Below are 20,558 nucleotides of genomic sequence, written 5' to 3'. Positions count from 1 at the left end.
AATGTCAGATCTCAGCTGCTTGTAATTATGCAAATAAGTATTTCTCTTTTTTTCCCATATTGACTAAAGCAGAGCAAAAATAATCTGCATGTGATAAATTGTTGCATTAGGTGACCAGAACTCAGTCTAAAAAATTTAATGGCTAGGGAAGTGCGTTATGCCACTTTAGGAACTATGCCACCAGATGGCTGACTCCACATTGTTGTGGCAAATGATGACTCTTACCCATCATGTTCAAATGCTTCAAATATACTCATAAGCTGGTTATAAGCCAAGTCCTCGTTGCACATAGTGTTTTATGAATAAGGTGATTAGAAAAAGCATTCTGTTTTACAGTAATGGAAACCTACCATATGGTATTCTACTAGGTGAAAAGAAATAAATTTTTATTTTGATAAAACAGAATATAAGTACACCCAGTCACTAAGGTCTTTCACTGACACTTATTACTCCTATGCAATTTCCCCTCTTTGCTCTCAATCTATTATAAGTCTTCACCAACCTTCACTATTATAGCAGATGCTCAATACTGCATCTCTAGATAAAACTGAAATAGTTTCCTTACTAAGGGAAACTCAAAAGTTCACAAAAGCAAAATACTTTTGTTCAGATTAGGACAAAGATATTACCAGTCACAGAAAATGAAATTAAATATTCATTTCAAACCAATCTGTAGCATTAGGAAAAACCTGCTGTTGTGAAAGAGAGGGCACTTTTCCGCATTACTTTGCTATTGAAACTATTATAACAATACACCAGATAAATTTAAGCTGTAACTTTTGTCATTATGACTTTAATTAAAGAAAAAAAAATGGAAGCATAGAATTAAACTGGTAATATATAATTCCCTGTCAGTGACTTGATATGAAAGCTCAGGGACATTAATTTCTAGATGATTCTTTAAAGTAATGGCTAAAATACAGAGAAAGTCAACGAATTACACACCTTATCTACTTTCAATACCACATACCAAAACTGATGTTTGCAGCAAAATAATGCACACAAATATTATACAGCTCCACAACTTTTTTCCATCATAGCATTGACACATGCTCTCCAATTTATTTATTGGCCTAAAATCTCCAGAAGACAATTATTATTTTATATTAAAAGAAAGCATGTGATGATAGTGGTGTAAGACAACACAGAGGCCACAACTGGATCATCATGTATGTACTGCACAAATTGCTGCACAAACATAAATAGAAAATCTGTCTCCCAGAGAGTGCAGAAATATGTAAACAAAACAATGGATGGCAGGGAGTATCAGTGAAGAGAAAAGAAACAATTTCAGGAAAAATTTTATGTGACTTGCCCAGCACAAAGCAAATGAAACTAAAGAAAACTATCAAATGAGCAAGTAGGCAGGGTCTTGCAAAAAACCTAGTGGGTAATGCATATATAATACTCTTGTCCCCTATGCAGAGTACATCAAATTCTTACAGTATTTATTTTCCTTTGTTACTTTAAAATACTAAAATAAATGTCAGATCATAGACTTCTATTTAAACAAACAAACAAACAAACCAACCCAAATCCCCAGGCTTTTCTCTGATCTTGACTGATCCTAATTCCTAATATAAGCCAAGAAATGAAATACTGCTGTCTATCCCTGGCAATGCAGTTGCTCAAATGAACATGTTCCCTCTTCTATTCTATGAATCATTCATTTATTATAAACTCAATCTAGGAATCTTGAGTAGATTACAGTAGTCTACATTCATATAAATATTTCCAATTAAGATTATTTGCAATGTCTGCAATGCAATCAAAACCCAGTTGAGAGTAGAGAAGAAAAGGTGAGCAAGTATGAGGCAATTCACTCTGGGCTTAGTGGGTAACTTAGAACAAGCAGAATACAATACGAATAGATATAGACAGCTTTTATTAATCTTTGTTAGTTTCTCTTTTCACATTTTTCCAAACCCTTTCACTTATTGGTTCTCCCACCTTTTCCTTTTTGTCTGTAGTCCTTTAATTTCAAAGGACTTGTTTATTACGAGGTCTGAAGGGTCTTCTTCCCTTATATGAATACATGAAGAATTTTCCAAAATTGCTTTTCACATCTATGAATATGGTAAATTGAAACTTGATAGAGGCTAGTCAGACAGCAAGTTGAAACTGCTGGCCCAAGCAGCTCAGAAACACATACCTTGTCATACTGCGTAATATGTCCACAATGATCTGTTTCTGCTGTGTGACCCAGATACAGAAGATCTTCTGATTCCAAAATCAGGAAAATTTTTATTGACTTCAACAGGACTCATGTTTATCAACTCCAAATGCAAATCCTAATTAACTAACATCTCCCACAACGAACATTTTTTTTTCCCCCAGTGAGATACCAAAACACTGAGAAAAACTGATGCTTCTACAGTATGGTAAGAAATCTGCAGGTCTCCTGTTTTTTTGAGCCCATGTGTAAGACCCATGTGATGCATCATAGAGAGGAAATGGAGCTGGCAAAGGAGGTTGCATGTGGGAAAAGTGCACCTATTAACACAGCTTTCTTCATGGCAGAGTCCTGATAAGAGGCACTGACTCCACAACTACTACATGGATTTGAAGCCCCTTTACTGCTCTAAAACTCCACAGAGCAGGTGAACACGTGGAAAGCAGGCATAGCACTAGTGGTAGCACCAGAAATATAAATGCTGTGTAAGGAAGGGAAGAGAAAGAAGGATGCAAAGTCAGAGATGGAAAGAACAGAATAGGATATTTCAGTTGGAAGGGACCTACAAATGTCATCTAGTCCAACTGCCTGAACAATTTGGTGTTGACCAAAAGCTAAAGCATGTTATGAAGGGCATTGTCCAAATGCCTCTTAAACACTGACAGGCTTGGGGCATTGACCACCTCTCTAGGAAGCCTGTTCCAATGTTTGACCACCCTCTCGGTAAAGAAATGTTTCCTAAAGTCAAGTCTAAACCTCCCCTGGTGCAGCTTTGAACCATTCCCACGTGTCCTATCACTGGAAACCAAGGAAAAGAGGTCACCACCTCCCTCTCCACATCCCCTCCTCAGGAAGCTGTAGAGAGCAATGAGGTCGCCCCTCAGCCTCCTTTTCTCCAAACTAGACAAAACCAGTCCTTAGCTGCTCCTCACAGGACATGCCTTCCAGCCCTACCACCAGCGTTGTTACCTTCCTCTGGATGCGTTCAAGGACCTTCACATCCTTCTTAAACTGTGGGGCCCAGAACTGCACACAGTGCTCCAGTTGAGGCCGCACCAACGCTGAATACAGCGGGATAATCCCCTCCTTTGACCGGCTGGTTACGCTGTGTTTGATGCCCCCCAGGATGCGGTTTGCCCTCTTGGCTGCCAGGACACACTGCTGACTCCTGTTGAGCCTGCTGTCAGCCAGCACCCCCAGATCCCCTTCTGCAGAGCTGCTCTCCACCCATTCCTCTCTCAATTTAGGCTTGTGCCTAACGCTACTCTGTCCTAGATGCAGAATCTGGCATTTGGACTTGTTACATTTCATCCCATTAATCATTAATCAAGTATGTCCACTACAGAAAAAAATCAAAGGCTGTTCTCTCTCATCTCACTCTAATGTCTTCATTATAAGACTACTCCTGCATTCTCAACAACTTTACAGTTTTTTTGTTTCAGTGGAAAGGAGTTATTTTCAGAAGTGCATTATCTGGCTCCCAGAGGAGAAGGAAAACCTAACTAGCACATGATTCATTTTATTTGTTCAAAATGTTATAAATATGATCCTTAATTTCATATTAACAAGAATTCAATCTCAGGTACCTCTTCCTAAGCACGGCTGTGGACAAATAATTTCTGGCAGTGCTCATGTAAATTGGAAAGTTAAACAAAGCTCCCCATAGTGCACAGTTTGTCCTTCACCAGCATGACTACAGAACAGAGGCTTTGAGTACTGACCAAGTAAATAGTATGTCTTTAGAACAACTGCAGGTTCCCTGACAACTTTTACTGTCTGTGAAAATAATCGTAAAATTCTACTATATATTCCTGCCTTGAAATTTATAGACAAAGACCTACTTTTAAAATTATTTCTGTTTTTTTGACAAAAAGGAAACAAAGAAATGTCATATAAAAATAACACAGGCTCAAACTCCTTAATGTAGTTACACATTTCCCCATTATAGTGAATGTTTAAAGGGAGAGTCTCAGACTTTAATTTGAGTGCCTTCCTCTGTGTCATGATTTCAGTGTCATTTTAACATGGATTAATGCCTTCAATAGATAAATGTGCTGCGTTAGATGAATAATTTGGAGATACTATTTAGAAAAAATGTAATCTTAGAAGAATTATATTTAATTCATTATGTAATACAACAACATTATTTTGGTCTCTATTGTTCTTCAACAAAACCAGAAATTTTGAAGATCTCAAAAGATTATTATAAAAAGGCTGGTAGTTTCTATTAAACAAATAGGGAAAACACTTTCTAAAATTATCAGAAACAAAGTAAGAAACTCAACTCTACCAAGCATTAAAATATTTTCAACACAATTTAATATTTAATTTGGCTTTCTCTTCTTCTTTCCCACCTCCCCCCACATCAGGCACTAGAACTGAAGGAGCTTTACATCCAAAAAGGTATCTGACTGCATAGTCAATTATTTGCTTTTGTTCACCTGCCCAGTGTACAATAGCAAAACTTCTTATGGGAGTCAGACAACTTGTACACATCGCCTTTGCTAGCACCCAGACACTGCAAGGAATGAGTTACAATTTGTGATATCTGTATCAAGCAGAAATAAAGCAACTAGTGGCATTGACTATCTTTTCAGAAGGATCTAGGATTTCAGCTGGGATGAAATTTATAAACAAAACCAACAACAGCCAGGAATTTAATTTTTTATGCTACTATATAAACTTGGTAAAAACTACTACAATCTGATTTTCTCTTCCCCCTGGCATTGGTGCACTCGGCAGTGTTAGGTTTACGGTGGGACCAGATGGTCTTAAAGGTCTTTGCCAACCTAAATGGTTCTATGATTCTATTCCATAAGCTCTTATACTTAATCTTGAATTTTTGACCCTCCCCCAAATACTTGTTGCCTTTACTTAGTTTATCTGTGACAGCAATTTCTCTAATTGACCAGGTGTCTATATCTAATTAGTTTTATTTCTCTTTGTGTGGTACAACTATAGTTTTACACAGACAGTAATAAGCAGTTGTTCTAGGCACAATGAGGTATTTAGGACTCTTAATATAGACATGTAATGTAGAGAAAAGCAGGCCTGGTATGACAGCCTTGACAAGTAGAGACACAGGATGCAGCACAGAGGAGGGCGGGCATGGAGTAATAAGAAGTGAGGCACAAGCTTGGCACTGAAGGACCCACGGCTATAGACAACTCAGAAATGATCAGTTAAAAATATGCAAATCTGTAGCTGGATGAAAATGTTTTTTAGGGACAACAAAAAACAGTATTTAAAGTACAGGAAGGGCAGCGTATACAATAAATTTGGATTTAATCTGCAGTTACAGACCAATGAAAAAGAAAAGCATAAATGTGTGTAAGCAAACATGTAACAATGGCCTCAAGTGGAAGGGGAGAGGAAGATGAAACCATCAAGATGAACATCATACTACTCCCAGTGAAGACCTCCAGATGCTGAAAACTTACTGAAACCCCGATCCCAACACCAACAACAGAGGGAAACCACCCATCTTAGAACTCAGAAAAACAGTGGAAGGGTGACCACAGCACCAGGCAAAGGAGTAAAAATTAAGAAGTGTGTGTGTGTTACTATTTTAATTCTATTAATAATACTACTGAGAGTTCTCCTGTATATAAGTACTCTAACTATATTTTATTGTTTATTTAAAATAGTAATTAGGTCTAGATTAATGGTGATTCTTGAATTAGACTGCTAAGATTTCCATTATACTAATAATAAATTCTTGACTTTACTTATATAGGTAAGGTGTTCTTCCTTTGCCATAAACAAGATTCTGAGCATAACAATTTGTAACCTGTTTTACCTGTGCTCTCTCCCCCCCCCCCTTTTTCTAGTGGGGGAATAATTTGCTGCCATTTACTCTTCAGTCTCTTTCCTTACATTTGCTCAACCTTACCTTGTGTTCAACCTTGCAAAATTGCCATAGAAATTTATCGGTAGAATGATAGAAATTTATCATTCATTTCAACAGATAGTGAAGACTTGCCTTACAAAAAGAGACAAAACAAGTGAAAATGATAAATGTATGCAACAATGAATAGTACAGGCAAGGTCAATCAAAACTTCGGTTCATCCACTCTTAGAAACCAAGAAGAAAGGACACTGAATGAAGGGTAAAAGGTGGTGATTTCAGAATTACTAGAAAGTAGTAATGATTTATCACATAACACCCAATAAACTGAGGAATGCATATCGCACAAAAGTTTAACTTTACACCAAGTCTGCTTCAGAAAAAAAAAACTAAACAAGTCTTATATGGTGGCGATGTACCTTGTTGGATAAGGGCTTCTGCTGCGGGCTCCCCAGAACCTACATTTACATACTCCTCATTAGGATGCTTTCTGTTGTAATGCCTCTTCAGGGAACCAGATATGTTGCAGGAATAGTGGCAATGTGCACAACGGAAAGGCTAGGAGCAAAAAGGAAAATGTTAGACCATGTTACCTAACCTTTTCAGGATACAGGTCTAAGCTGCAATGTTTTGATCCCGAGAAACCATGTTCATTTCTGGTTTAGGCATCTTCCAAGGAGACCTTCGAAAATTCAATATAAATGGAAGTTGTAACTAAACTTCACCTAAAATTTGGTACTTTTTATTATGTGCATGACACCAAGTATTCTCAACATTATAAGATTATTACCTACTTTTTGTAATTCAGTAAACTGTGTGTTTTCATAATTGATGATCACAGGTCTGACCACGTGGAGACTTTCTACTACAAGGAAATGACTCAGCTGCCGTGACCTTTGGTCTGAAAACGGGGAGTAAGAGAGCTAAAATAACTGAAGGTACAATATGATTGTACAGTCAACCTAATTTAACAGATAACCGTACCTGACAGGGTTGATCTCTTCCCTTTCCTTTCCTTCTCTCTCCAACATGCTCCCACCTGCTTCCGTTTCACTGGCATTTGCATTCATCTGACCATTTGGTGAGCTAAGTTTTGGGAACTAAACTAATTAATTTTTAAGAACATACGTCTCCCTTCAACTGATAGGGAGAGACATTTCTAAAGAAAAAAGTTTAGGAAAACAAGCGTTTGTGCCTAAAGTTAGCCTTTGAGAATAACCTTCTGACTGAGATACATCACAGTTATAGGAAGCTTGACACAACCATTAGGGTCCTGGAAAAGAATGCAGACATTGACCGAAGTCTCTGAGGAAAAGTCCAGTACCTCAGAATGGGATGCAAAATGTTTCATGCACAGCAACCAGGCCCACCTGAAGCTAGTCAGCAGAAAATGGTTGGTCCAGAAATGTTTATGAAGAAGCTGAATTTAAAGCAGGGAAATGTCTGCAGTCAGGGTCCACTGACCAGAACATTCCCCTAAGCTTGTTGCTCATGACCTTCCGTCAGGCTCCAAACAGCAAAAATAAGGAAGAAAAGTGGTGTTCAGATTCCCTTAACGTTACAATTCAGAGAGTACTGTAACATTCAGCTATTCAATTTTTCAGAGAGGGGTACTCTTCTATTGCTGAAACTGTCTTTTTTTCAAGAAAATAATCCAGACAGATTGCTGTGTTCTTGTAACGCTCTCTACATACTTGCATGTCCTGTATGTTATCTGCTACTGGATAGCAGGATTGCAAATTCATGGAGCTTGGAAATATGATGGATTAAATTATCATTAGGCTGTATAACTACTGACATTCCTCTGAGTTTGATACACATACAAACAAGTATCCCAGAAGGAGGCAACACGTTACTAACAGACAGTTTTCGAACTCCTTTTGACAAGTACCCTGACTGACCTACCTCAGTGTTTTCCAGTTCTCTTGATGATGCATTGAATAGCCGCAGTTACATGCAGGCTTACAGAGGACTGAAAAGAGGTGCTGAGTCAACAGTTCTAAAGCTGATCCGGAGGTCAGAACCAGCTATATTTCAAGAACTGCATTATAAGTACATTCATCCCATTAGCCATTAAAAAAGGAAAATGATGTATTTTCATTTACAAAAAATTCTTTTAAAAAGATAAGTCCACAGCAAAACTACATATTTAAGAAATAAAAATTATGTGTTCAAAATGTATCATCTCTTTAGATGACTTGCTTCATTTTTTTGTTTGTCTTGTCTTCCAAAATTGAAAACATAAATCAAAAGACTGTCTTCCTTTCTGCTTTATGGAGGTACGTAGCATTGGTACTTATTAAGACTGGCTGAAGCGTACTCTTTATAGAAGCAAAATGATTTGTTAGATAATGAAAGATGTTGCATATGAAAATAGTATAATGTTTTCAATAAGAAATACACTCATTGCCAAGCTGAAGTGTTACATTAAAATGAACATTTTCATACATACATAATACTAGATTTTTCTGGAAAAGAAACTAGTATCATTTCTATTTCCTGAATATAACATTTCACAATTCATTACATCAAGACCCATCATGCTGAGAACCAATGTGAAATTTAGGAATAAAACCATACTATAGTTTATTAAAATAAAACCTATCTCTAATCTAAACACTTCATAGAAACATTAACAATCTTCAAAACTCTTTCCAAGACACGTTTCAGATAAATGGGGTGTTTTAAAATGAATTCTCTTCAATTTTCTTCAAGTATATGAACTCATCTATAGTACATTAGACTGGCAAACTTTCAGAGAAAATTAAGGTGGGCAATGAACAGTGATGTATGGGATTTGCTTCCTACTTCCCTAGGACATTTTAAGGTACATATTAGATTAGTTCTCTCAAGGACTGACAGTCAAAAAAAACCAATAATGTTTGTTTTATATTGCAATATACGTATATTTTTGGCAAGTAAAGATAGTACTTACAAATTGTCCATGAACAAAATAATCCTATCTCAAAAGTCTGTATATGAAGTAAAAATTCACGAGATATTAAAATATTAAGATGCCATAATTATCACTGAAGAGGAAAATGTGCCAGTTTTAAAACTGTTGTCTGAAGTTCCATGTATTTCTAAATGACTTATCAATAAGCATGATTTATATGTTTTCTTACCTTGAAAGAGACATGTTGTTCCATATGACGTAGGAGCTGCGGTTTTTGTGCAGCTGTATAGTCACACACTGTACATTTAAACTGCTTTCCTGAAATGGGAATAGAAAATGGAATAACTTTTTTCTGTTTAAGTTCAGAAAACTACTGACTATATTTCCTCATAAAGATGATTTCCAAAATGCTAAGAATGAACAATGAAGAGTCTGGCACTTACTCTCCAAAATTTTGCTTAAACAGAGCTAGGGGGAGAGTAAAGAAGAAAAAAGACTCAAGTGTCTCTTTAAATTATAAGCATTAAATAGTCTAGATGCACCTGGGACAGTCACTTGGGAAAGAAGAAAAAGAATCGTTATAGTGCAGCCTAAATGGAAGAAGGAAATCAATTATTTACAACTGCAGGTACAGTTATTTCACTATTTGTAATGCAGACTTGGAAATCCTTAAAACAGAGATGTTTGGTCATGTTCACATGTTTTTACCTACTTCTGTCCCAAGCACTGAATTGTTAGTATTCAAATACATTTAAATTTTCTTGGTTTTCCACTGTAAGTTTTCTTGATGTATTTCTGGTAGGGTATGACATGACCTGTTTTGATCTTGTTTACCACAAGATTTAGTTATGTGTTTAGCACTACTCTTCCAATAATGACTCAAACTATCATAAAAGGGTTTTCTACACTGGCTTATCCCCAGATACAGGGAGAAATAAAACATGCTATAAAGAAAAATAAGATTAGCATGGCAAATAACAGAGGTTTTGTGTTTCCACCTTTCACTTCTGCTTACGCAGTTTTAAAACAATGGGCACAAGTTCCTCCATCCAACATCAGATGGAATGATGCCTGCTTGCCTTGTTCATAGCAACATTTTGTCCTTCCTCATCTAAATCTCTGCCATAACCCTAGGTCTCATACTGTGACACAAGGCAAGAGAAAGCACGTACTGGGACTAGTTCATACTTTGTACCTGGTGACGTACACGCTGGTGGCTACCAACCCCTGGGGATAATGGATAGGTTCTGTGACCTGTTCTTGGAGAGTGCTAATTCATATTTCTTTATTTTAATTGGGCACAAATTTTCTCAAGATATACGGAGTTAAAGTAACTGTTGGACTTCTACTCTTCTGCATCAATTTCTTCAAAAATCATAGAGTGGACTGGAAGAGGGTTAAAGGCAATGGGTGCATATTTGCATTAACATTGTTCCTTCAGATACCAACCTAAAAAATCATTGGAAGATTTGAGACAGTCTCTGTCTCTTGAGTACTTGGCAGACTGAAAGTCTGTGTTATAAGCAGGTCTTCTACAAACATAATGTGATTAAATAGAGTCAATGCAATTTATATATATTGCTTTCTGAAAAAAAATTTACTTCAGTTCCAAAGTATCATCCAAAGAAAGGTGTTAAACTTTTAAGTTCCACAGACAAGAAATTATACTTGAAATTTCTTTACATGCCTGTGAGCTTTCTAGTCAGGCATCAATACTGAAGGTGCTGACAACCCTCCAACATGAAATAGTAACAATAAAATTGAAGAACAAGAACTGGAATTTTAACTAATGAAAGCTGAAGCTCAGAACATTCAGACTAAAACAAAGTCAATATTTTTAACAGAGGGCATGATTAATGACTATGACAATTTACTTAGAAATCAGATGGATGCCCTGTAATATGAAGTAAGTCTTTAAATCAAGCCTACTGAGCCCTTCCTAAAAAAGATACACTACAATCCAGAGGAAATGTGATTCAAAATTACTAGATTAAGTTATGGCCTGTACTCTGCAAGAGATCAGACTTGTGATCGTAAGAGTCTGCTTTTGGCCCTAAAATCATTAGTCTGAGTCCTTAAGGCAAGATGGTCAGATTTTGAAATGATACATGTTTAGGATTCTCTAACAGGAACGAACTCTCTCTGACATTTTCAAGAAACAACTGTTGCTGTTTGTGGCTTTGCAAAGAGTGAAACTCCCAAACATATTACCATTCTGTAGGTTTCTCTTACTTTCCCTTCAAAGCATTCTCTCTCCCACATATTTTTTTTCCTTATGATTTAAAAAAACCACAACTTCCTTCCTTTCATTCTCTCGGTTTAATAGTCCTTTTCTCCATATTTTGTCTTTATGATTCCGTCAGTCCTGCTACCTCCAGCAATGTTTTATACTGAGTGTGCAAGTTTCCATAAAACACAGCTAAAAAAAACCTTAAGACAATTACTGATATCTAATTAAAATAATGAAAAACAGATTTTCTGGTTTATTTCTAATCACAAACAGTAATAAGCCTGGATGTCCTGGTTTCAGCTGGGATAGAGTTAATTGTCTTCCTAGTAGCTGGTATAGTGCTATGTTTCTGAGCTAGGTGTGAGAAGAATGTTGATAACACACTGATGTTTTCAGTTGTTGCTAAGTAGTGTTTAGTCTAAAGTCAAGGATTTTTAAGCTTCTCATGCCCAGCCAGCAAGAAGGTTGGAGGGGCACAAGAAGTTGGGAGGGGACACAGCCAGGGCAGCTGACCCAAACTGGCCAAAAAGGTATTCCATACCATGTGATGTAATGCCCAGTATATAAACTGGGGGGAGCGGGGGCGGGGAGAGATCGCCACTTGGGGATTAACTGGGTGTTAATCAGCGGGTGGTGAGCAATTGCACTGTGCATCATTTGTACATTCCAATCCTTTTATTATTACTGTTGTCATTTTATTAGTGTTATCATTATCATTATTAGTTTCTTCCCTTCTGTTCTATTAAACTGTTCTTATCTCAACCCACGAGTTTTACTTCTTTTCCCGATTTTCTCCTCCATCCCACTGGGTGGGTGGGGAATGAGTGAGCGGCTGCGTGGTGCTTAGTTGCTGGCTGGGGTTAAACCACGACAGCCTGGACTACAGAATTGTTTCCTATCACGCCACTCTTAAGAAGTCTGTCTTCTGGAGAAGAATAAAGCAGACAGAAAACTACTTTATATTCCACTGGTTAAACTGACCTTGCAGGGCTGATATTTGTACAAAAATTGCCTGGATTCTTAAGTCAGGAAGACAAGACTCATAAATAGCAAAACATCTTTCAAATTCATTTGTTTGTGATATAACTGAAGTACACTAGATGTGTGCTAGTAAGAACTTTTGAAGTGCTGTCACTATAGAAAGGGACACTGGCTAAAGAGAAACTGTCAGCATTCAAGAGGCTGAAAGTCCCTTGACAAATCATACACTACATTCCTGGTGACAAATGTTATCTTATTTTTCACAAGCGTTTGAAATGCATGGAGAGTTTACTGGGGTGGACTTAATGAGGAAAATTACTTAGGATTCCACAGACAGTGAGATTCTGTTTCCAATGGAACCAATGGCAAAACGCATTTTCCAAAGGTATGGGGAATTTCCTGGAACGCTTTTGGAAGTGTAAAAAGCAAGGCGAAAGAGCATAAGCCTTGGATTTATTTGTATCAGTCAAAAAGGGAGGTGCATCAAAAAGTAACACGCAGTCACCTCAGTTATTGCAGAAGATGATGACAGTCTGAAGCCAGATAAAAAAGGCTCCTGCTAACAACATTGCCTCTAGAGTCAAGGTTTCAGCCTGACCTAGCTATAAATGATAAGAGAATATAGTTCCTTGCATGTAATTAAATGTTTAAAACTAACTTCACACCTTTAAACCAAATCCAGACAAGGCTAGCTCCTGCACAATTATAGTGCTATTCTTGACAGTGCCAAATTTCAAAGCAGCCTCAGCTGAATTGCAATAATTACTTACACACATATATAATTTGTTCAAGCAATAGAACTAATTCACAGGTAAAAACGAATTCAACTTTCATTGCTGAATTTCACTATTTGGTCATGCCAGATGGTGAAAACAAAACAGAAAGGTTTTGAAATGAAAACCCATGAAGGGATTTTTTTACAGCACCATAGAAAGAAACCTTTTTTTTCTTTACAGTCTGGTCATGCTCCAAATTTCCTTTTAATTCAAATACTACCTGCCTCCTTCTCCCACCCAGGAATCCGCTGAGGATTGCATTTGATAAGTAAAATCTTGATTCTTGCATATGAAGTTTAGATATATGTGCAACATCTGCTTGTTATTGACCAAATTATTTCAAAATATTGGAAAGTACTTTTTGAATAACAAGTGATTTACTAACTCATGGTAATACTGCAGTAACTTTGGTAATACTGTAGTAACTATATGCTTCCTATAATAAGTATCATATCAATGTATACGGGATCATCTCTTTCACTTACGCATACAGATGTAAGCATACATAAAAATAAAATAACTCTGAAACAAAAGTTTCACATATATTCTAAACATGTAACAAAGCATTGTGCAGTTTCTGTGAAAGGACAATGCTAATGAATATGCAATTTTTTAAAAAAGATAATTTCAATGAAATGGTCAATAAAGAGTGGAATGAGGTTTCACAAGGTTGCAAGAGTAACAAAGATCAAGCTACCAAGTCATAATGAAGGTCTGTACAACTTATCCTGCTAAATCATTTATTTCAGTTTGATAATCACAGAGGAATAAAGTATTGTTGTGTCCCAAATTTGGATATGAAAGATGATATTTTTCTGGATTTGCACCTCACTTTTTTCTGTTATCATCACAGAAATATTAAAATTACAGAGCAAATGCATGTGCTGCATGCGTGCCTATAAAGAATAACATGCTTAGGCTTGTCACTGGCTGACTAGACGTAGGGACACAGAGCTGCAGCAGCCTTGCTTCTATTGGCCTACTGGATTCGGCAACTCCTAACAATATTCTCACAGAAGAAAGTACTAGGAAACTTAACCACGGAACTATTTCTATTTTTGAATTTCTATTTAGAGATCAACAATTCTCTGTAAGAATATAAAGGAATATAAAGCCAACACAAAATTTCAGAAAAATCAAGTATTCCAGAGACAGCTGTCTGTCTTTCACAGAAATTAACTCTGCAAAGTTTTGAATTATTTCACAAACAGTGTCTCCTGGGAATAACCAAAATTGTAAGAAGCACTTAGTATTGAACTGAAAAATGATTGCAAATAAGGTCCTATAGTATAGCCAGTATTTATTGCTGTAAAATAAACTTGGATTTAATAAACATGCACTTACCATCAGCAGTATGAAGGAGTTTATGGCTCTTCAAAGTGCCTTTTGATTTGAATTTTTTCCCACACATATCACAAAGGTGCGTTTTCTCAGTGCTGTGACGATTCATATGAGCTTTCAAGTTACTCTTGCTGCGAGTGGCATACTCACAGAGAGAACATTTGAAGGGTTTGACACCTAAAAATAAAAAAATACACTTTGAAACAAACAAGCTGTACCTTTTGATGACAGGGTGGACATTTGCTTGAAAGAAATTTCAGATCATGTGAGCAACATGGAAAACAAGGTCAACATTTTAAAATTTGTATATATACATTTAAGAAATTTCATCTATAGCTTCTGTGTAAATAATACCAAGCTCTTGACAGCATCATTTAACTTACTAAAAGAAAGGAGGGCGTCTTCTAGAATTAATGTATTGGGTTTGTGTGGTAAGGTTTTGGTAGCAGGGGGGTACAGGGGTGGCTTCTGTGAAAGGCTGCTGGAAGCTTCCCCTATGTCCGATAGAGCCAATGCCAGCCCGCTCCAAGACGGACCCACCGCTGGCCAAGGCCGAGCCCATCAGCGACAGTGGTATTGCCTCTGGGAGAACAGATTTAAGAAGGGGAGAAAAACCTGCTCAAATGCAGCTGAAGAGGGGAGTAAGAACATGTAAGAGAAACAACCCTGCAGACCCCAAGGTCAGTGCAGAAGGAGGGGGAGGAGGTGCTCCAGGTGCCGGAGCAGAGATTCCTCTGCAGCCCGTGGGGAAGACCATGGTGAGGCAGGCTGTCCCCCTGCAGCCCAGGGAGGTCCACGGTGGAGCAGATCTCCACCTGCAGCCCAGGGAGGACCCCACACTGGAGCAGGTGGGTGCCTGAAGAAGGCTGTGACCCCGTGGGAACCCCGCACTGGAGCAGGGTCCTGGCAGGACCTGTGGCCCTGTGGAGAGAGGAGCCCACGTTGGAGCAGGTTTTCTGGCAGAACTTGTGACCCCACGGGGGACCCATGCTGGAGCAGTCTGTGCCTGAAGGACTGCAGCCCATGGGAGGGACCCACACTGGAGCAGTTTGTGAAGAACTGCAGCCTGTGGGAAGGACTCATGTTGGAGAAGTCCATGGAGGACTGTCTCCCGTGGGAGGGACCCCACGCTGGAGGAGGGGAAGAGTGTGAGAAGTCCTCCCCCTGAGGAGGAAGGAGCAGCAGAGACAACGTGTGATGAACTGACCACAACCCCCATTCCCCATCCCCCTACGCTGCTGGGGGGAGGAGGTGGAGAGAACTGGGAGTGAAGTTAAGCCCAGGAAGAAGGGAGGGGCGGGTGAAGGTGTTTTTAAGATTTGGTTTCATTTCTCATTATCCTACTCTGATTTGACTGGTAACAAATTAAATTAATATTTTTCCCCAAGTCGAGCCTGTTTTGCCCATGACGGTAATTAGTGAGTGATCTCTCCCTACCCTTATCTCAACCCACGAGCCTTTCATTATATTTTGTCTTCCCTGTGCAGCTGAGCAGGGGGAGTGATGGAGCAGCTTTGGTGGGCACCTGGCATCCAGCCAGCATCAACCCATCACAATTAAATGCCCCCCTATTGAAGCCAGGTACTGAGTTTAACCAAGCAAATACTAATATTTTGGTCTTTGTGTGTCCATCTTTCATTTAAAAGTAGAATCTAGACTGCCTAAGTTGATGCCTAGCTGATGTACATACCAAGTCTCCCTCTAAAAGTCTTCAGATAACTATCATTCTCTATTTACTGCAATAAAGAATGAAGAAACCTGTTTTAAGGAGGACTGGTTCATTAGGTACTTAATATGTAAGCAGAAGTTAAATGTGCAAAGCTGTGTTTTGCTGTTAATTAGTATCAGATTTGCTAATGGCTCACGCAGTAGTACTTTTTTTATTCCCCCCTGCCTCAGTAAGATGCGAGCACTTACAATTTCACTTCTCTCAAACAGTCCAAAGCATGTAATAGAGAGATGCACAGTATGTCATCTAGCAGAAGGTCTACAAGAACAAAGTAAATCCTTCAAAGAAAAGTTGAATAAATCTGAACTGGCAGAGTAGTTCAACAGTTTCATGAGGCTCTGGCAGTTTTAGATTGATATTCATGACCTTAAAACTAGATTTACAAGCATGAGGAATTATAGCCTACTTTAAGCAGACTTGATTGCACACTTTGAATTGGGAATAAATTTCTATTCACCTCTTTCTCCTGCTAGTTAGATGAGATGGATTCCAAGCTTTCTTGGCAGAATAAACAAACTGTATCTATGGAATACATAAGTAATTGCTCTAAGCCTACAATTTTGCATTACCTAAACTCCTCAATGGAGTAAAGGCTACTGGAGAGGACCACTACTATAGTATACAGGCAGGTAAGCTTGTAGTTAAAGCAGTCAAACAAATATGCAGTACTAGTATAAATGTCTGAACTATCTGCATGGGAACAAAAACTTTGGAATCAAAACATCAGTTTGAGAGTACAAGATCCCATTATTTCCTTTATGCAGATGGATGGCTATTGAATCCAAAATAATGCTCAAACACCATAGGCAATCCGTTCCATAGATTATTAACTGACTAAAGAGCACACCAGTGGTCTTCCACCTGTTATAAAAATAGACAGACTGGGTAGACATGAGATGTTACTGGGCACAGATTTTAAGTTCAAGGGATTTTTAACCTATGTGTTGCCATATTACTAGAATTTCACCCTAAAAAATCATAGATATGATCAGCATTATCCTATGGGTTTTTCATCACTGTTTATGTCCATGTCAGCTAACTGCCACGCTCAGCATGATTTAATTAAAATATACACAGAATTTATATGTATACATCAAAGCAACTGGACTTCAATTGTTTTACTAATAGATTTCCAGACCAAGTATTTTTGGACAAATGTGAAAGGAGCAGCAATTATTCATGAGACGATACAGAAAAGCACTTGTTTTAAGAGACTGAGCATATATTTAATTCACTCTTCCTTACTCGCATTTATTATAGAATACTTTATAGGTGTTTATGAATGAGTTTTGGAAAAAAATTAATCAGAAACTGTTTAATAAAATGTTTAAGCTGTCTATTCATGTTATGAACATGCAGTTCCATATGTGATCCATAACCTATTAAACTAATTATTTTACCTGTACTGTAGCTTAAAGTTTTTGATTCAGGTATAGCAATAATCTTGAATTCCTTTTTATGTCAGCAAAGTTTGTGTGGAATATGAGACTGACTATATGCCCAAAAGCTTAAAACCAGAGTTTTACCTTCATGAGCCCAAATATGACGTTGAAGGTCTGATCCATTCTTCATAAAATAAAAATCACAGTAGGGACATTTCACAGCTCGCTTTCCAATAAGTCCTTTCAACTGAACTCTTCTGCCAAGAATCTCAGAAATAGTAGTCATTGAAACCTCTGAGAGAAATGTAAAAGGTAATAAAAACCAGAAGGACATGAGGAAATTTGTTCCATAAGTGATATTGAAGAGCTAGGTCCTGATTCACCTCAACTTTTTAAAAGCTCCACTTCCCCTACTGCCACTCAGATAGGACCTGAGCAAAGAACATAACGACCTTTTTTCCTTTAGGGCTTCTAGGATGTTCTGTCCTTTCTCTTCTGATCTGTGTACTCAGTGTCCCCACTGCCTGGTTAAACAAAAAATATTTTAAATATAAAAAAATCTTGGGTGTGCCACTGGCTTGGAAATAATTTTCCAACTATCAACTTATCTCAATAAGCTAATTTGGCAGTTTTTTCTCCAAGATTTTCAAAAGACTTTATTCAAGATTTCATTCCAGATTTCCAGATGTCAAGAGTCTGAACACAATTCACTTCAGCCACAGCTGTAATGATCAGAATGCCTGATAATCAGAAACTTTAAAAGAAAAAACAAACTCATGGAATAAATGCGATTGGAAGGGACTTCTAAGGCCACCTGCTCCAATCAGGGCCAACTTTGGAGTTCCAACTCCAAAGTTACATCAAGTTGCTTGGGGTCATATCCAGTCCTGTTCTGAACATACCCAAGGATAAAGATTCTACAACCTCTCTTGGCCCAGTGTTTGACCATCTTTACAGTTAAAATTATCTTCCTAATTTCTAATCAGAATCTCCTTGCTTCAACTTATTTCCTTTCACTGTACAATTCCAAGAAGATACTGGCTCTGTCTTCTTTTTAATTTCCTATTAGACAGCTGAAGACAGCAACTAAGTTTCCTCTCCCAGCCTTTGCTTATTTAGGCTAAACACACTCAACTCTCTTAAGTTTTTCCTTTATACGATCTAACGTTTTGGTTGTCACAGTGAAAAAGCTCAAAATAATGAAATTTAAATTAAAATGTCCCAAACACACATAATGAAAACACTGCCAAATGCTTTTAAAAAGTAAATCAAATTATTCAATGCATTTCACATGAATAAAATGCTAAATACCACGACTCAATGCAAGTACAGTATCATGCAATCTAAACACATAGACATGAAAGCTGATTAATTATTATGCTCAAAACCTTACAGTCTAAACTTTGATTTTTACCAAATATGAACTGTCATACCTGGTCTCCTGATGATTGGTCCCAGAGTAGAATCAAAAATCCTGCCTGAACTGATATGCACAAGGAAAACAACCTCACAAGGGAAATATAAAAGCCCATGAACTGAGCAGAGATATGTTCTAAAGTACCCAAAAATGAAAAATACAGACACAAGTCTGAACCCTCATCTGCCTTCTATGGCTTAGATCCTTCATTGATGATTGCAGGCTAGTATGTTTGCTCAGTAGGGATCTATGAAAGCTGATGCCTCTCATGTCTCAGGACAATTAACAAAAATCATATTAAATCAGACAGTGGATGAAAAGGTAAATAATTCTGAGAGCTGGGACCAGAATGCAAGATTCCTCCTTCACTTCTGAGTACCCAAATCATCTGGGAATAAAGCCAAACTCTGTTATCTCTTTGGTATGAAATACTGCTCTATCCAAGCCTAGAGAGATTTTTGCCCCATTGCCTTCATGGGACCAGAATTCAACTCCTATTCTCTGTGAACTTAGAAGAGGAAGGAGTACTGTTTTATTTCATACTTTCTACTTTATGAAATAGAAGAGACAAGAGACAGGTCATGCTGAATGATATTAAGAAAGGAAGGAGAGGGGAGCTCCAGAAATAGCATTTTAATGATAAATATGAAAGGGTTTCAGTTTAAATTAATTTTTGATATGTCGTTTTAAAATTCAATTCCTGTTAACAGTATCCATTTTTCCTTTCACCTTTTTTCTTTTCCATTTACATTTTTAAAAATAATTGCACTCATTCCACTACAGTACTTGATAGTTTATACCATCACACCCCTCACAATTACGTGGCTTGTAATTAAGTGTGTTGTACGAATAAAGGATTTCCTCCTGATTACAAGGACAGCATGTGCAGGAAAAAGATTTGTGCATTAATTCTCCTCCATATATTAAAAGTGTTGTTGCATAACTACTGCATAGGCATATCTTAGATGTAGTATTTCTTTACTACCATGGAGATATATCTAATAAATCTGGTATTTTCCTTCTAAGTTCTATTCGCCTCCAATATATGAATTAAAAATGAGGACACAAAACAATAGGCTGCGCAGATTTTCTTTTTTAACCTTTCCTTTACTATAACCCAGAGTTTAAAAGAACCCACTTCCTTGGATCAAAAAATTTACGCTATACTTTTAGACGGATCCAGATACCAAATGAATTGTTCAAGAGTATTTAAATGCATTAGTTTAGCACGTCAGGGCTTCAGAGTTAACTGGTATTTCTGGACCACAGACACACCATACACTAATAATTCAGCAGTCAATGGACCACTGCAGACCAATGGCAACCTGTAAGGGCACAGTACGTAATGTACTGCTAGTTCACAGATCACATTATTTAGGGAGGCCTCCTATACTCCCTGGCTGAGACAGCACAAAGGCTTTATAGTCACAGCTCTTGAGATTCAATTTCTATGCTTACTGGCTGACATACCTCCTGACTACAGTATAGTACAGAAGCCTCTCCTCATCTCATTTTGCTGCATCAGACATGTCCCCTGATGTATGACAAGCCCTCCAACCACACTGTTGTAGAGTGGTCTGCAAATAAAGAGGTTTGGTAACTAAAGAGCTAAAGTGGGAGTTAGTCTGAAATTAAAGTGAAGGAAATTGTTTAAAACACGGGTCTAGCACTATCTAGTGGCAGTAGGAAGATAAGAAACCACTGCTTTACCTATTATGTTGTATTTCTGACAAAGGCAAGAAAAATTACATCATTTTAATTCGATTTTTTCTTCCCCAAACTCAGT

The 20,558-nt window shown here is 37.6% G+C and overlaps 1 protein-coding gene across 3 annotated transcripts in view; it reads right to left on the bottom strand.

Annotated features, from left to right (window-relative positions):
* The window catches only part of ZFAT (zinc finger and AT hook domain containing), a 101,411-nt gene that overhangs the window by 20,090 nt on the left and 60,763 nt on the right, over positions 1-20,558 (bottom strand). Inside the window, exons 9-12 of one of the 3 annotated variants that reach the window (XM_010576898.1) lie at positions 17,500-17,649; positions 14,248-14,421; positions 9,146-9,234; positions 6,440-6,578 (exon numbers count right to left, since the gene is read on the bottom strand). In XM_010576898.1, the coding sequence (XP_010575200.1) occupies positions 6,440-6,578; positions 9,146-9,234; positions 14,248-14,421; positions 17,500-17,649 (552 nt within the window). Of the gene's footprint in view, positions 1-6,439; positions 6,579-6,862; positions 6,922-9,145; positions 9,235-14,247; positions 14,422-17,499; positions 17,650-20,558 lie in introns of those variants that run through there. The other 2 variants (XM_010576900.1, XM_010576899.1) reach the window with 2 other exon arrangements.

The sequence above is a fragment of the Haliaeetus leucocephalus genome, unplaced genomic scaffold, assembly GCF_000737465.1.
Source record: "Haliaeetus leucocephalus isolate CR32 unplaced genomic scaffold, Haliaeetus_leucocephalus-4.0 Scaffold555, whole genome shotgun sequence".
Lineage (NCBI taxonomy): Eukaryota > Metazoa > Chordata > Aves > Accipitriformes > Accipitridae > Haliaeetus > Haliaeetus leucocephalus.
The sequence above is the reverse complement of the archived record's forward strand: the minus strand, read 5'-3'. Positions and strand labels throughout refer to the sequence as shown.